At 40.1% G+C, this 13,128-nt stretch overlaps 1 protein-coding gene and 1 long non-coding RNA gene across 2 annotated transcripts in view; one reads left to right on the forward strand and one right to left on the reverse strand.

Annotated features, from left to right (window-relative positions):
• PCNX2 (pecanex 2) overlaps positions 1 to 13,128 on the forward strand; it is a 313,479-nt gene that overhangs the window by 168,582 nt on the left and 131,769 nt on the right. Inside the window, exons 18-19 of the mRNA XM_073879043.1 lie at positions 25 to 117; positions 934 to 1,084. Of these exons, the coding sequence (XP_073735144.1) occupies positions 25 to 117; positions 934 to 1,084 (244 nt within the window). The remainder of the gene's footprint in view (positions 1 to 24; positions 118 to 933; positions 1,085 to 13,128) is intronic.
• The window catches only part of LOC141370351 (uncharacterized), a 39,303-nt gene that overhangs the window by 10,595 nt on the left and 15,580 nt on the right, over positions 1 to 13,128 (reverse strand). The gene's annotated exons all lie outside the window — the stretch shown is intronic.

Consider the following 13,128-nt stretch of genomic DNA (forward strand, 5'->3'; position numbering starts at 1 on the left):
TTACAGTTGGTTCTCTCTTTGCAGAAGGATATCTTAAAATCGGATCTCGTTATCTGCTCGGGGGCTGCTGTTCTGTCATTTGCAGTCAGTGCCAGCACCGTGTTCCTGTCCTTGCGAGTACGTATCCTTTCGACTTTATACTCTCCCCACATCCTTAGTTTCCCTAATAACAGAGCCCGTTGTGGAGTTCCAGGGTACTGGCAGGATAATGGAGCCAGAGGAGGAAAGCAAAAGTCCAGCTGAGAGGTTTAAGGAGCATATCTATGTGCTGTGAAGGGTTATGTCCAAGATGAGACTTGGTGCACATGGCAGATTGGGTTCAAGTGCTTTATTCTTTGTCTTCCCGCACCTGGGGAGTGATGTTGTTGGCTAGAGCAACAACACACATCCTGGGACCTGGGGGTAGTAAGACAGGCTGACGGCACACTACAGGGATCAGAAACTGGAGGCATTAACATATCAGGAGTCAGACAGAGGTCCTGGAGCCAAAAGGAGCTTTGGAACCTAATTTCCAAATAGAAAAACAAATGTGGAGAGGTCTAGATGGGATTTCTGGCCTGAAGTTTCAACAGTTACTGTCTCCTTATAAAAGTATTATATGCTCAGGCACTCCTTCCAACAAAGGAAAGTCTATTAGTTACATTTGTTATTCTCAACCTCTTCTTTTAAAAAACAATGGCAACAAAGCCAAAGGGCAGAGTTCCCTTGGCCTTTGAACTTCCTGGGGCCAGCTCTCTACCCCCCACTCAGTGGCTCCCAACCCAGGTGGGTTTCTGTGGAAGAAATGTTCAGAAGCCTGTAACAAGAACTGGGGTTGCCTCTCTGTTCTGCTAGAGGGAAGAGGGGAAGGGCAGTGGTGTTATGGATTATTCATGGGCATCCCTCCCCTCTCCTGCGAGGCTAAACAATGAGATTTGCCCTCTTGTATCACAGCCATTTCTCAGTGTTGTGCTGTTTGCCCTGGCTGGCTCGGTGGGATTTGTGACCCATTATATGCTCCCTCAGCTCCGCAAGCACCATCCATGGATGTGGATTTCACACCCTGTTCTTAAAAACAGAGAGTATCAGCAACGGGAAGTGAGAGGTCAGTAATATATCCCTCGTTAAAAAAAAAATGATGCGGTGGTAGGCATCCTTTAAACCAGAGGGTGTGCACAACCAATGTGAATGTCTGAATGTGGTAAAACTATACACTCAATGCGGTAAAACTATACACTCAAGAATGGTTACAATGGTAGATGTTACATTGCATCTGTTTTACCACAGTTTAAAAAAGGGGGGGAGTGTATACCTTGGAGTATGCAGTATTGTTCCAGAACAAGAAAGTTAAAGTGGAGAGAATTAGAACTGTGTTTTATAAAAATAGTAATTGGTTGTTTAGTATTGGGGAAGATGAACTTAGATCATTCAGTCCTGAAGATTATGCTGCTCCAGCTTAAGTTGACTGGGGACCAGGAAGAAGACTTCACAGCCCTCCCATCCTCCACAAAGTGTTTTTTTTGGGGGGGGGGTTGCTGGGCAGGGATGTAGCAGAAACTGTTGAACCTTTAGGACCTCTGAACCCTTGAACTTCGCTTCATGGCTTTCCTCACTTTGACCCATGCTTGTTTGCCTTAGGAGTTCTCGGGGCTATTTCTGGTCACGATCATGTCATAGCTTGGTAATCCAGACAGTGTCAGAACTTCCAGATAAGAAATCTCAGGAATTTCTCTGGTAGCTCTTCCCTTGCTCTGTGATCCAACAGATGGCGGAAGGATTGATTTATCCCCATTTTCAGACACATTGAAGTCATCGGTCACAGTCTATAGCTATAGTTTATAACTAGCTAGTGCCAGTTATAACTTTATAGCCCATTGTAACCTCTCTGTTGTAGAGGGACACAGTCAGTTGTCACCCTGCCAGGCACAAGGGTATGTGAGTGGCGCCAAGATTTGCTGACTTGCAGGAATGTAGTGGACTCCCCAGGCTGATCAGCAGTAACGTCAGTAGATTAGTGTGACAAAGGGAAAAGGGGACAAAATACTTTAAAAATGAAGAAGCGAAAAAAATCACTTAAAACGCCATCAAGAGCATTTTGTCAAGGAACATCTCTGGGTGGGTATGAGGAGCTGCCTTAATTTAAAACAGCCAACTCAGAAAAATTGTAGATTGTTTACTGGAGAAATATGGCACATGGGTCTGTTGCCCAGATAGGGTTTAGAAGGTGGAGAGGGGTCACCCCGACCTCTCTGCCCTCAGAGACTTGCTTCTCATCTGCAACACCAGCAGCTAGCTTAAGGGTCAAGTTTAATATATTTGTGCTTAATATATATATATAATATGTAATATATATTATATTAATATGTATATATTTTAATTAATTTAATATATATATATATTTTTAAATGCCCTGTTCAATTTCAGGTGCTACTTCAATGCAAATTATTATCAGTGTTACAAAACCTGAAGGAAGACAGGCTCAAAGTAGGTGCAATGTGTAATGGTTAGTTCATGTTACAGCCTACTTGTGGAGAGAGGTGCATCCCAGACGGAAGCCTGCTGGTGGATAGGTAGAGCAACCAGAGGAAACCAGTTTCTATGGAGCTTCTGCAAGTGTTAAGGTCACATCCACCTTTCATTTTCTAAATCTTTAGGAAGAACTAAGTTTTGGCAAAATTACTGGAGTATTTGGGGCTTTATTATTTTGGTGTCATTCGTTTTGGGTGGAGATTTGAAGTATGAGGCTTTGCCTCAGGAGGCTGCATATCTATATCCATATCAGCTATACCTCGATCTCTGCTTAGATATTTGGATGCCCTGGGATGAGCACAGAGAACTTGTCAAATTGAGAGAAAGAAAAATAAGACAGATGAAGCTCAGGCCAAGCTTACTGTGGCGGTTCAAAGTGTGGAATTCAGCAGTGAAAATACTGAATTCAGCATTCAGTAGTTTAGTTCAAAATCTGTTTGTTTTTGTTTTGGTTTTTTGTTTGTTAGTGTGGTTGTTTTCTTCCCTGAATCCAGTGGAGCCCAGTTTAAAATAGAATCATTTAGATATTTTAAACTTGCATGACCTTTTCAGTACACGATTCAAGTCCAGGTGAGTGTGAGTGTGTTTGTATGTTGATGGCTCCTCTTTGAGGGCCGAATGACCAGGCGGTGCTGGGTCTCCGTCCCATACACTGGGCTGGGAGCTCACGTCTGTTAGCACGGGCTCAAGCCCAGACTCTGTGGATGTTTCTCCCTTGCCTGCATTAGCTGTTCATAAGCCACCTGAAATCTAGCCAAGAGTAATAGATTTGACAAATTAGGCATATAATGAAGAACAGATTGCATTGCAAAATTGTGTGCATTAGAAGGAAAATCCAAATATTTAAAATATGTTGGTATGAACTCATTGAAAAGCCATTACTCATTTTGGTATCATCTGGTCCCGAGTTTCCTTCCTCCTCTTCCTGGCCTTCTGCCTTCTAGATAGTTCACTCTTTATTTCTTCTACTCCCAAGAAAACATGCACAGGAAATTCAGACCAATTGTATACTTTTTAATGTGAAATGGTGCTCAAATCTCCTTTCTCATAGGATCACAGAATATTATAACTGGAAAAGAAGAGAGAGCAGAGCAGGGTGAGCAGGTCTGTGGCATAGAAGGAGAATCCCCTAATCCCATGGCAGACATTGCTAACTGAGAACAATCCGAAAACTGGGCCTGGGGCAGACATTGAATTGGTGTGTGAGATGAGGCATATGTGCCGTCCTGTCTTAGAGTTTATAGAATGCCATCCCACCCTTTACATAGGAGGAAACAGAAGCCTACAGAAGTCAAGGCACATAACTTCAGTCCCAGCAAGTCTGTGGCCAATGAGTGAGCAGAACCCAGGGCATCTTCCTCCAGTCCAGTGCTCTTTCTGCTACCCGCTCTGCTATTGGGCTAATGGGCCAATCGGTTGTAGTTTGGATGCGGCTCTTAGACAGCATGGTGCCACAGTCATTGTTACCCAGAAGGGCCCCATCACTGCAGTAGGCCCTGTAGAGTCCAACATGCCATAGTCGAAGGCCAACTCTACAAAGCTTTAATCCCCGGGTTGAAACAGACTCACCACAATGAATTCTGGGTATTCTTGTGGTTTCTCCAATATACTCCATTCTCTGACTGTCCTCTCTTTGCTGTTCCCTTTGCCTGCAATACTTTTTCCCAAGCATCACTAGACTCAGGCCAGATGATTCATCCTTCAGGTCTCTGTTTAAAAAATCAGTCCCTCCAGATGTCCTTCCCTGACCACCTGGATCAGACTAACTTCCCGGCTGCTCCCCTGAACCTCCCTTTCCATCATATTCTCTCAAATGAGTGTGAGCAACGTGTCTGTTTGCTCGTGGTGGTCCTTCACTGCTTACCATGGTGCTGGGCACAGAAGTGTGTTTACTGAATGGCACTTCATTTAAATATCATCTGCTTTCTATTTGCTAGAACAAATTTAAACTTGGTGTGTATACTTTCGTTTGGTTTACTTTCTCCTCTGCATACCTCTGATATGTAATTTCACTTGGCATATAAAATTACATGGAGATACGAAATAAAGTCTGATATAAAATTCAGACTACAACTCAAATTGAAACATGTATTTTTTAGCCAATTCAGTTCTTTACATTGGAGACTAATTTAAGTGAACTTTATCCCATCCTAGCCCCAACAAGATGTTGCACCAATATTTGAGCTAGAAGAATGAAATTCAATCACTCATAATACAGTTCAGCAGACATATGGTGAAGTGGCTATAACTGACATATTAATGGGATGTGAAGTTGTTCAAGCTACGTGATTCATGCTGAAAATAACAAGATAACAGAGTAGACAGCACTATAGATGGCACCATATTAGTCAAGTATGGAACTTTCAAGACCAAATGTTTAAGGAGCACGTGGAGTTTTAGAAAATAAAACAAATCTATGATCCTGAATTGTGATGGTAATTCCAGACAAATGACTTCATTGATCAGCCTCTGTTGTAAAAGAGTTAAGAAGTTGAATCTGTTTGAAAATTTGTTTTAGCTAATGGTAATAAATACACATTTATCAATAATTACTTTGAATGTAAATGGACTAAATGCTCCAATCAAAAGACATAGGATGACAGAATGGATTTAAAAACAAAAACAAAAAACAAGACCCATATGTAATCTGCCTACAAGAGACTCATTTTAGACCTAAAGACCTCTGCAGATTGAAAGTGCGGGGATGGAGAAACATCTATCATGTACATGGATATCAAAAGAAAGTTGGGGTGGCAGTACTTATATTGGGCAAAATAGACTTTAATACAAAGACTAACAAGAGACAAAGAGGGGCGCTATATAATAAAAAGGGGGACAATCCAACAAGAAGATCTAACAATAGTAAATATTTATGCACCCAACCTAGGAGCACCCAAATACATAAAACCATTAACAAACATAAAGGAATTAATCAGTAATAACACAATAATAGTAGGGGACATTAACAACCTACTTTTATCAATGGGCAGATCATCTAAACAGAACATCAACTAAAGAAACGATGGCTTTGAATGACACACCGGACCAGATGGATATATTCCGAACATTCCATACTAAAATAGCAGAATACACATTCTTTTCAAGTGCACATGGAACATTCTTCAGAATAGATCACATATTAGCCCACAAAACTAGCCTCAACAAATTCAAGAAGATTGAAGTCATACCATGCATCTTTTCTGACCACAACAATATGAAACTAGAAGACAACCACGAGAAAAAATCTGGAAAGACCACAAATGCGTGGAGGTTAAATAACATGCTACTAAACAATGAATGGGTCAGCCAAATCAAAGAAGAAATTAAAAAGTACATGGAAACAAATGAAAATGAAAACACAATTTGTGGTCCAAAACCTCTAGGATGCAGCAAAAGCAGTTCTAAGAGGGAAGTTTATAGTAATACAGGCCTACCTTAGGAAGCAAAAAAATCTCAAATAAACAATCTAACCTTACACCTGAAGTGGCTAGAAAAAGGACAACAAACAAAACCTAAAACCAGCAGAAGGAAGGAAATAATAAAGAATAGAGCAGAAATAAATGCTATAGAAACTAAAGAAACAATAGAACAGATCAATGAAACCAGGAGCTGGTTCTTTAAAAAAAAATCAATAAAATTTATAAACCTCTAGCCAGACTTAGAGGAAAAAAAAGAGAAAGGACTCAAAATCACAAATGAGAGAGGAGTAATAACCAACACCACAGAAATACAAATAATTATAAGAGAATATTATGAAAAAGTATATGCCAACAAATTGGACAACCTAGAAGAAATAAATAAATTCCTAGAAACATATAACCTACCAAAATTGAAACAGGAAGAAATAGAATTTGAACAGACTGATAACCAGCAAAGAAATCAAATCAGTAATCAAAAAACTCCCAACAAACAAAAGTCCAGCACCAGATGGCTTCACAGGCAAATTCTACCAAACATTTAAGCAAGAGTTAATAACCATTCTTTTTAAACTATTTCTAAAAATAGAAAAGAAAGGAAAAGTTCCAAATTCATTCTATGAGGCCAGCATTGCCTTGATACCAAATCAGATAAAGACATCACTAGAAAAGAGAACTACAGGCCAGTATCCCTGATGAACATAGATACAAAAATGCTCAACAAAATACTAGCAAACCAAATTCAACAATACATTTAAAAAAATCATTCACCATGGTTAAGTGGGATTTATTCCAGGGTGGTTCAATATTTACAAATCAATGTGATACATCACATGAATAAGAGAAAGAATAAGAACCATACGATCATTTCAATAGATGCAGAAAAAGCATTTGACAAAGTACAACATCCATTCGTCACAAAAATCCTCAACGAAGTAAGTTTAGAGGGAACATAGCTCAAGATAATAAAGACCAGCTATGAAAAATCCACAGCTAGTATCATCCTTAATGGAACTGACAGTTTTTCCCCTAAGGTCAGGAACAAGACAGGGATGTCCACTCTCACCACTTTTATTTAACATAGTACTGGAAGTCCTAGCCACAGCAATCAGATACAAAGAAATAAAAGGCATCTAAATTGGTAAGGAAGAAGTATAACTTTCACTCTTTGCAGATGACATGATACTGTATACATAAAACTGGAAAGACTCCACCAAAAAACTGCTAGAACTGATAAACTAATTCAGTAAAGTTGCAATTATACAAAATCAGTGTACAGAAATTTGTTGCAACAGATTTCTATACACTAATAATGAAGCAGCAGAAAGAGAAACTAAAAAACTAAAAAAAAAAAATTCCATTTACAATTGCACCAAAAATAAAAGATACCTAGAAATAAACCTAATCAAACAGGTGAAAGACCAATACTCTGAAAACTATATAACACTGATGAAAGAAATTCCAGAGGACAGAAAGAAATGGAAAGACGTTCCATGCTCATGGATTGGAGGAACAAATATTATTAAAATGTCTATATACTACCCAAAGCATTCTATACATTTAATGCAATCCCTATCAAAATAGCACCAGTGTTTTTCAAGAATTGTAACAAACAATCCTAAAAATTTTTTTTAAATTTTATTTATTTGAGAGAGAGAGAGAGAGCATGAGCAAGCTGGGGAGGGGCAGCGGGGAAGGGAAAGGGAGAGGGAGAGAGAATCTGAAGCAGACTCTGAGCCAGATGAGGGGCTTGATCCCACAACTACAAGATCATGACCTGAATGGAAACCAAGAGTTGGATACTTAACTGACTGAGCCACCTAGGTGCCTCCAATCCTAAAATTTGTATGGAACCACAAAAGACCTTGAATAGCCAAAGCAAGCTTGAAAAAGAAAAGCAGGGGCACCTGGGTGGCTCAGTCATTAAGTGTCTGCCTTCGGCTCAGGTCATGATCCCTGGGTCCTGGGATTGAGCCCTGCATCGGGCTCCCTGCTCTGCGGGAAACCTGATTCTCCCTCTCCCACTCTCCCTACTTGTGTTCCTGTGTCTCTCTCTGTCAAATAAATAAATAAAATCTTAAAAAAAAAAAAGAAAAAGAAAAAGAAAAGCAAAGCCAGAGGCATCACAAGTCTGGACTTCAAGTTATATTACAAAGCTGTAGTGATCAAAACAGTATGGTACTGTCACAAACAGACACACAGATCAATAGAACAGAATAGAAAACCCAGAAATAAACCCACAACCATATGGTCAATTAATCTTCAGCAAAACAGGGAAGATATCCTATGGGAAAAAAGACCATCTCTTCAACAAATGGTGTTGGGAAAATTGACAGCAACATGCAAAAGAAAGAAACTGGGCCACTTTCTTATACCATTCACAAAAATAAATTCAAAATGGATTGAAGACTTACATATACGACCTGAAATCATAAAAATGCTGGAAGAGAACACAGGCAATAACCTCTTTGACATCTGTCATAGCAACTTTTTTCTAGATAGGTAGGTTCTCTAGGTAAGAGAAACAAAAGCAAAAATAAATTATTGGGACTACATCAAAATAAAAAGCTTCTGCACAATGAAGGAAACAATCAACAAAACTAAAAGGCAATCTACGGAATGGGAAAAGATATTTGCACATGATGTATCCGATAAAGGGTTAGTATCCAAAATATATAAAGAACTTACAAAACTCAACACCCAAAAAATGAATAATGCAATTAAAAAATAGACAGAAAACATGAGCAGACATTTCTCAGAGAAGACATCCAAATGGCCAACAGACACATGAAAAGATGCTCAATGTCACTCATCATCAGGGAAGTGCAAAACAAAACTACAATGAGATATCACCTGACACTGGTCAGAATGGTTAAAATCAACAACACAAAAAACAACAAGTGTTGGCAGGCGAGGCTGTGGACAAAGGGGAACCCTCATGCACTCTTGCTGGGAATGCAAGCTGGTGCAACCACTATGGAAAACAGTATGGAGATTCCTCAAACAGTTGAAAATAGAGCTACCCTACGACCCAGCAATCTCACTACTGGGTATTTACCCAAAGAATACAAAAACACTAATTCAAAGGGTTACACGCACCCCTATGTTTATAGCAGGATTATTTACAGTAGCCAAATTATGGAAGCAAACTTTGTGTCCATTGATTGATGAATGGGTAAAGAAGATGTGGTATATACATATAAGGGAATATTATTTAGCCATAAAAAAGAATGAAATCGGGGTGCCTGGGTGGCTCAGTTGGTTAAGCAACTGCCTTCAGCTCAGGTCATGATCCTGGAGTCCCAGGATCGAGTCCCACATTGGGCTCCCTGCTCAGCAGGGAGTCTGCTTCTCCCTCTGACCTTCTTCCCTCTCATGCTCTCTCTACCATTCTCTCTCAATAAATAAATAAAAATCTTAAAAAAAAAGAATGAAATCTCGCCATTTGCGACGACATGGATAGATCTAGAGAGTATAATGCTAAGTGAAATAAGTCAATCAGAGAAAGACAAATACAGTGATTTCACTCATATGTGGAATTTAGGAAACAAAACAAATGAGCAAAGGGGAAAAAGAGAGAGAGAGAGACAAATCAAGCATCAGACTCTTAATTATGGAGAACAAACTGATGGCTACCAAGGGCAGGTGGGCAGGAGAACAGGTGAAACAGATGATGGGGATTAAGGAGGGCATTTGTTGTGACAAGCACAGGGGGATGCATGAAGTGTTGAATCACTATATTGTACACCTGAAACTAATATAACACTCTGTTAACTGGAATTAAAATAAAAACTAAAACAGCACCCCCTCCCAAAAGAAAATTTGTTTTATCTAAGAACTTTCAAAAGGAATAATGTCATTTTGAAAAGGACTCATGGAATTGGGTCGTATTTTCACATGGTCCTCCGAGAAGAAATTTCCATATTATTATTCTCGGCTCTTAGGAATTTAAGAAAAGTTGAAGTGCTCTGATTTGATGACCTTACTCTTACCATCAAAGGGGCTTTTAATGGAGTTAAAAGAGATTGAGATAAAGAATAATTCCATTATTGACATTCACTTGTTATTTATTCATTTAGAAAATGCTTTTGAATTTCCTATTCATTAAAAAAAAGAATTACTTGGGCACCTGGGTGGCTCAGTTGTTCGGCGTCTGCCTTCGGCTCCGGTCATGATCCCAGAGTCCTGGGGTCAAGTCCCACATCAGGCTCCCTGCTCAGCAGGGAGTCTGCTTTTCTCTCTGACCCTCACTGCACTTGTGCTCTCTCTCTCTCTCTCTCAAATAAATAAATAAAATCTTTAAAAAAGAAAAGAATTGCTGGGTTCCTACATGTTATGAAGCCTGTGAACCACTGAGATAGGATGACTAAGATGTGGTTTCTGTTATCAAAGAGTTTCTGAAGTATTAAGCAAGCCTTTGGCTGTCCCAAAATGGGGGAGCCATGACTGCTGCACACAGCCATGTGGGGCCAGCATTATGTTCAGCCTTGCAGGAAATACAAAGAAGTAGAAGGCCCGGACCCTAAGTGAAAAGGTTATAATTAATTTTATGTTCAGTGGTTAAGTTGTTCCAACTGGTTGGATATGCATATAAAATGGAAAATGTATGAATTTTAGGACTAAATGTTGAATTAATGTCTGGTGCACAGTAGGTGTTAAGTGATATTGGTTGAATGGACAGGTGAATGATCAGAGCTTTGTGAATTCCCTGACAGAAGACTTTCCTATAGGCTGACGTGGGCAGAAAAAGTCTTGTAAGGTTAAGGCTGGTTTGAAGGACTCACGGGTATATGTGTGTAGTAAAATATATACAAACAGGCTCATTCCGCTGCAAAAAAAATAAATGGTTGCTGAAAAATCTTAAGCTATAACTTTTGGATGTGCTACAATAAATGGATAAAAGATTATAGAAATTATAAAAAATACCGATTGAGAATCTCATCGAAATTGTGACTTAAAAAAATCACTATCACGAAACTAAGTCACAAATGAGTCCTGATTTTGTCATTCTTAAATGTGATTTCCTTTGCGTGTTGGCAAATCTTGCCTGTTGATTTCCAGATAGACTGGTTTCTACATGTCAGAGACGTGGTTCTGAGAGCTGTTGCTTTTTCCAATGTATTTTTCATTTATATCAAAGTGATACATAGATTAAAAATCAAATATAACAAGTTGTAATGACAAGTAGCAGACTCTTGCTAACTCCCACCCCCTCCAACCGTGTCTGATTCTGCCTGTTCATAAAAAATGTCTTTCTGCTCTTTAGATATTTCTGGTATTTACCATAATTCTTCTACGTGATCTGCTTGTTCTGCTGTCTCTTGATATTTCAGATTTGCCTGTCTACTGACTTCCTGTTATGAATGAGAAGGATTTCTCTCTTATCTTCCCTTGCACATTAACATTTTCCCTGTCTCCTTCCTCACAGTGTAGTTTTAATATTTTTTTGAACAAATACTCAGGACTTTTTTTTTTTCTATTAAGTCTAATTGTGGCTCACTTCTAGTCCAGTAGTATACCACGATTACCTTTCCTTTCTTGCTCAGATTTCTGTTCTTGATTTGCTAGCCTTTCCAATAACTATGGGAAATATCTCTCAGTTCAATTTTCCATACAGGCAAACCTGTCAGATTATCTATGAATTTCATCCTCCCCAGACTCCCTCCTGGAACTTGCTCCGATTGTTCTGTGTTTACTCTCTCTTTGTGAACGAAGCACCTCCTCCAATCACTCCAGGGGAAAGGGTGTGCAGGAAGGAAATTTTCTGAGACTTTGCGTATCTCAAAGGATTTCCATTCCACTTTGCACTTATTGGATAGTTTGTATTGTGTAGCGATTGAGGATGAAAACACTTCCGTAAGAATTCTAAGGTAATGTCCCATCATCTTCCAGCTTCCACTGCTGCCATTGAGGAGTCTGATGCCTTTCTGACCCCCTGGTCCTTTGTAGGTGACCGGATTTTCCCCTGCAGGAAGCTTTTGGAAAGCTAAGGAGGGAATTAAAGTGCCATGGCTCAGAGAATGCGCTCAAATTTTGGTTATGTCACATACTAATTCTGCTTAACCGTCATGATTCAATTCTGTCATTTATAATTGGGGGTTCCTACAAGGAAGATTTGTTGGGGCATGAAATTAATCAAGAATGTATTTAGTAAGTGCCTACTCCTCTTCCTCTTCCCCAGAGTTCTGAAGTTCACTCATTTTGCACCTTGCTTTGTGCTTCATTTCATCCATTGTCCTAGGTAGTTGGTGGCCCTTTATAATCCAGATGTTTATGTTCTATGGTTTTGACATTTTTGGTCAACAGGTGATAGTACCACTTGAATGACCTTGTTCACAGAATTTCTATGGTGATTAAATCCAAACCCAATAATCTATGTAAAAATGGCATGACAGGCATTGTTTGATTTCAAAACATAAAGGCCCTGCTGGGGTCTTTGGGATGATCTCTATGCGAGTGTGACAAGGAGATGCCATGGTTCTGGGAAGAAGAATATATTCCTTACCTCCCCCTTCCTTCCCCACATAAGAAGATGCTAACATCAGGGGGTAGTTACAGACCTGGAAAACCCCGCAAAGTCTCTTTAATTCAAAGCAACTAAAATAGTTTGAAGCATGAACTGAACGAGTGTTAGCTGAGTAACAGTCTCCCGTGCTATTATGCTTCCATAGGAAAGCGCATGCCAGGTGCCAAAAAAGTGGCTCAGAGCTGATGTGTCAAAAAATAGCCTGTTGGGCGGAAGCCTGCCTGATTAATTATTCCCTCTGTTGTTTTTCCTTTCACACACCCTCTCTTCCTCTCCTTTTCTTTCCCTCCCCGCCAGGCACTGCTCCTCTATACTCTCCCACTCTGGCTGGCCTCCTTCTAGTCAGTTGGGGGCCTTAGCTTTCTGTGTCAGTCTCCACAAGGCTGGGGGGGTGGCTGCAGGAGACTGGAGTGGAACCAGGCTCACGCCTGCAGCAGCAAACACAGAAAGTGGAACCTAGTTACCTCTGCTCAAAGGGGAGCGAGGCTGAAGGAGGCCTGGAGTCTCAGCACAGGCCAATGCTGGCCAGCATCAGGCAGGAGAAGGTCTGGGGACAGAGCTCAGTGGTCAGCTGCTGACCTCAGCTCTCCCGCAAGCCACAGGGTGTTTACCCAAGGACCCAGTGGGATTCTCCTAGACTGCGGATACATCTCAAACAACGTGGAAGTCAGATGAACG

This window comes from Callorhinus ursinus, unplaced genomic scaffold, assembly GCF_003265705.2.
Source record: "Callorhinus ursinus isolate GAN/ISIS: 27379988/994484 unplaced genomic scaffold, GSC_fseal_2.0 scaffold32, whole genome shotgun sequence".
NCBI lineage: Eukaryota > Metazoa > Chordata > Mammalia > Carnivora > Otariidae > Callorhinus > Callorhinus ursinus.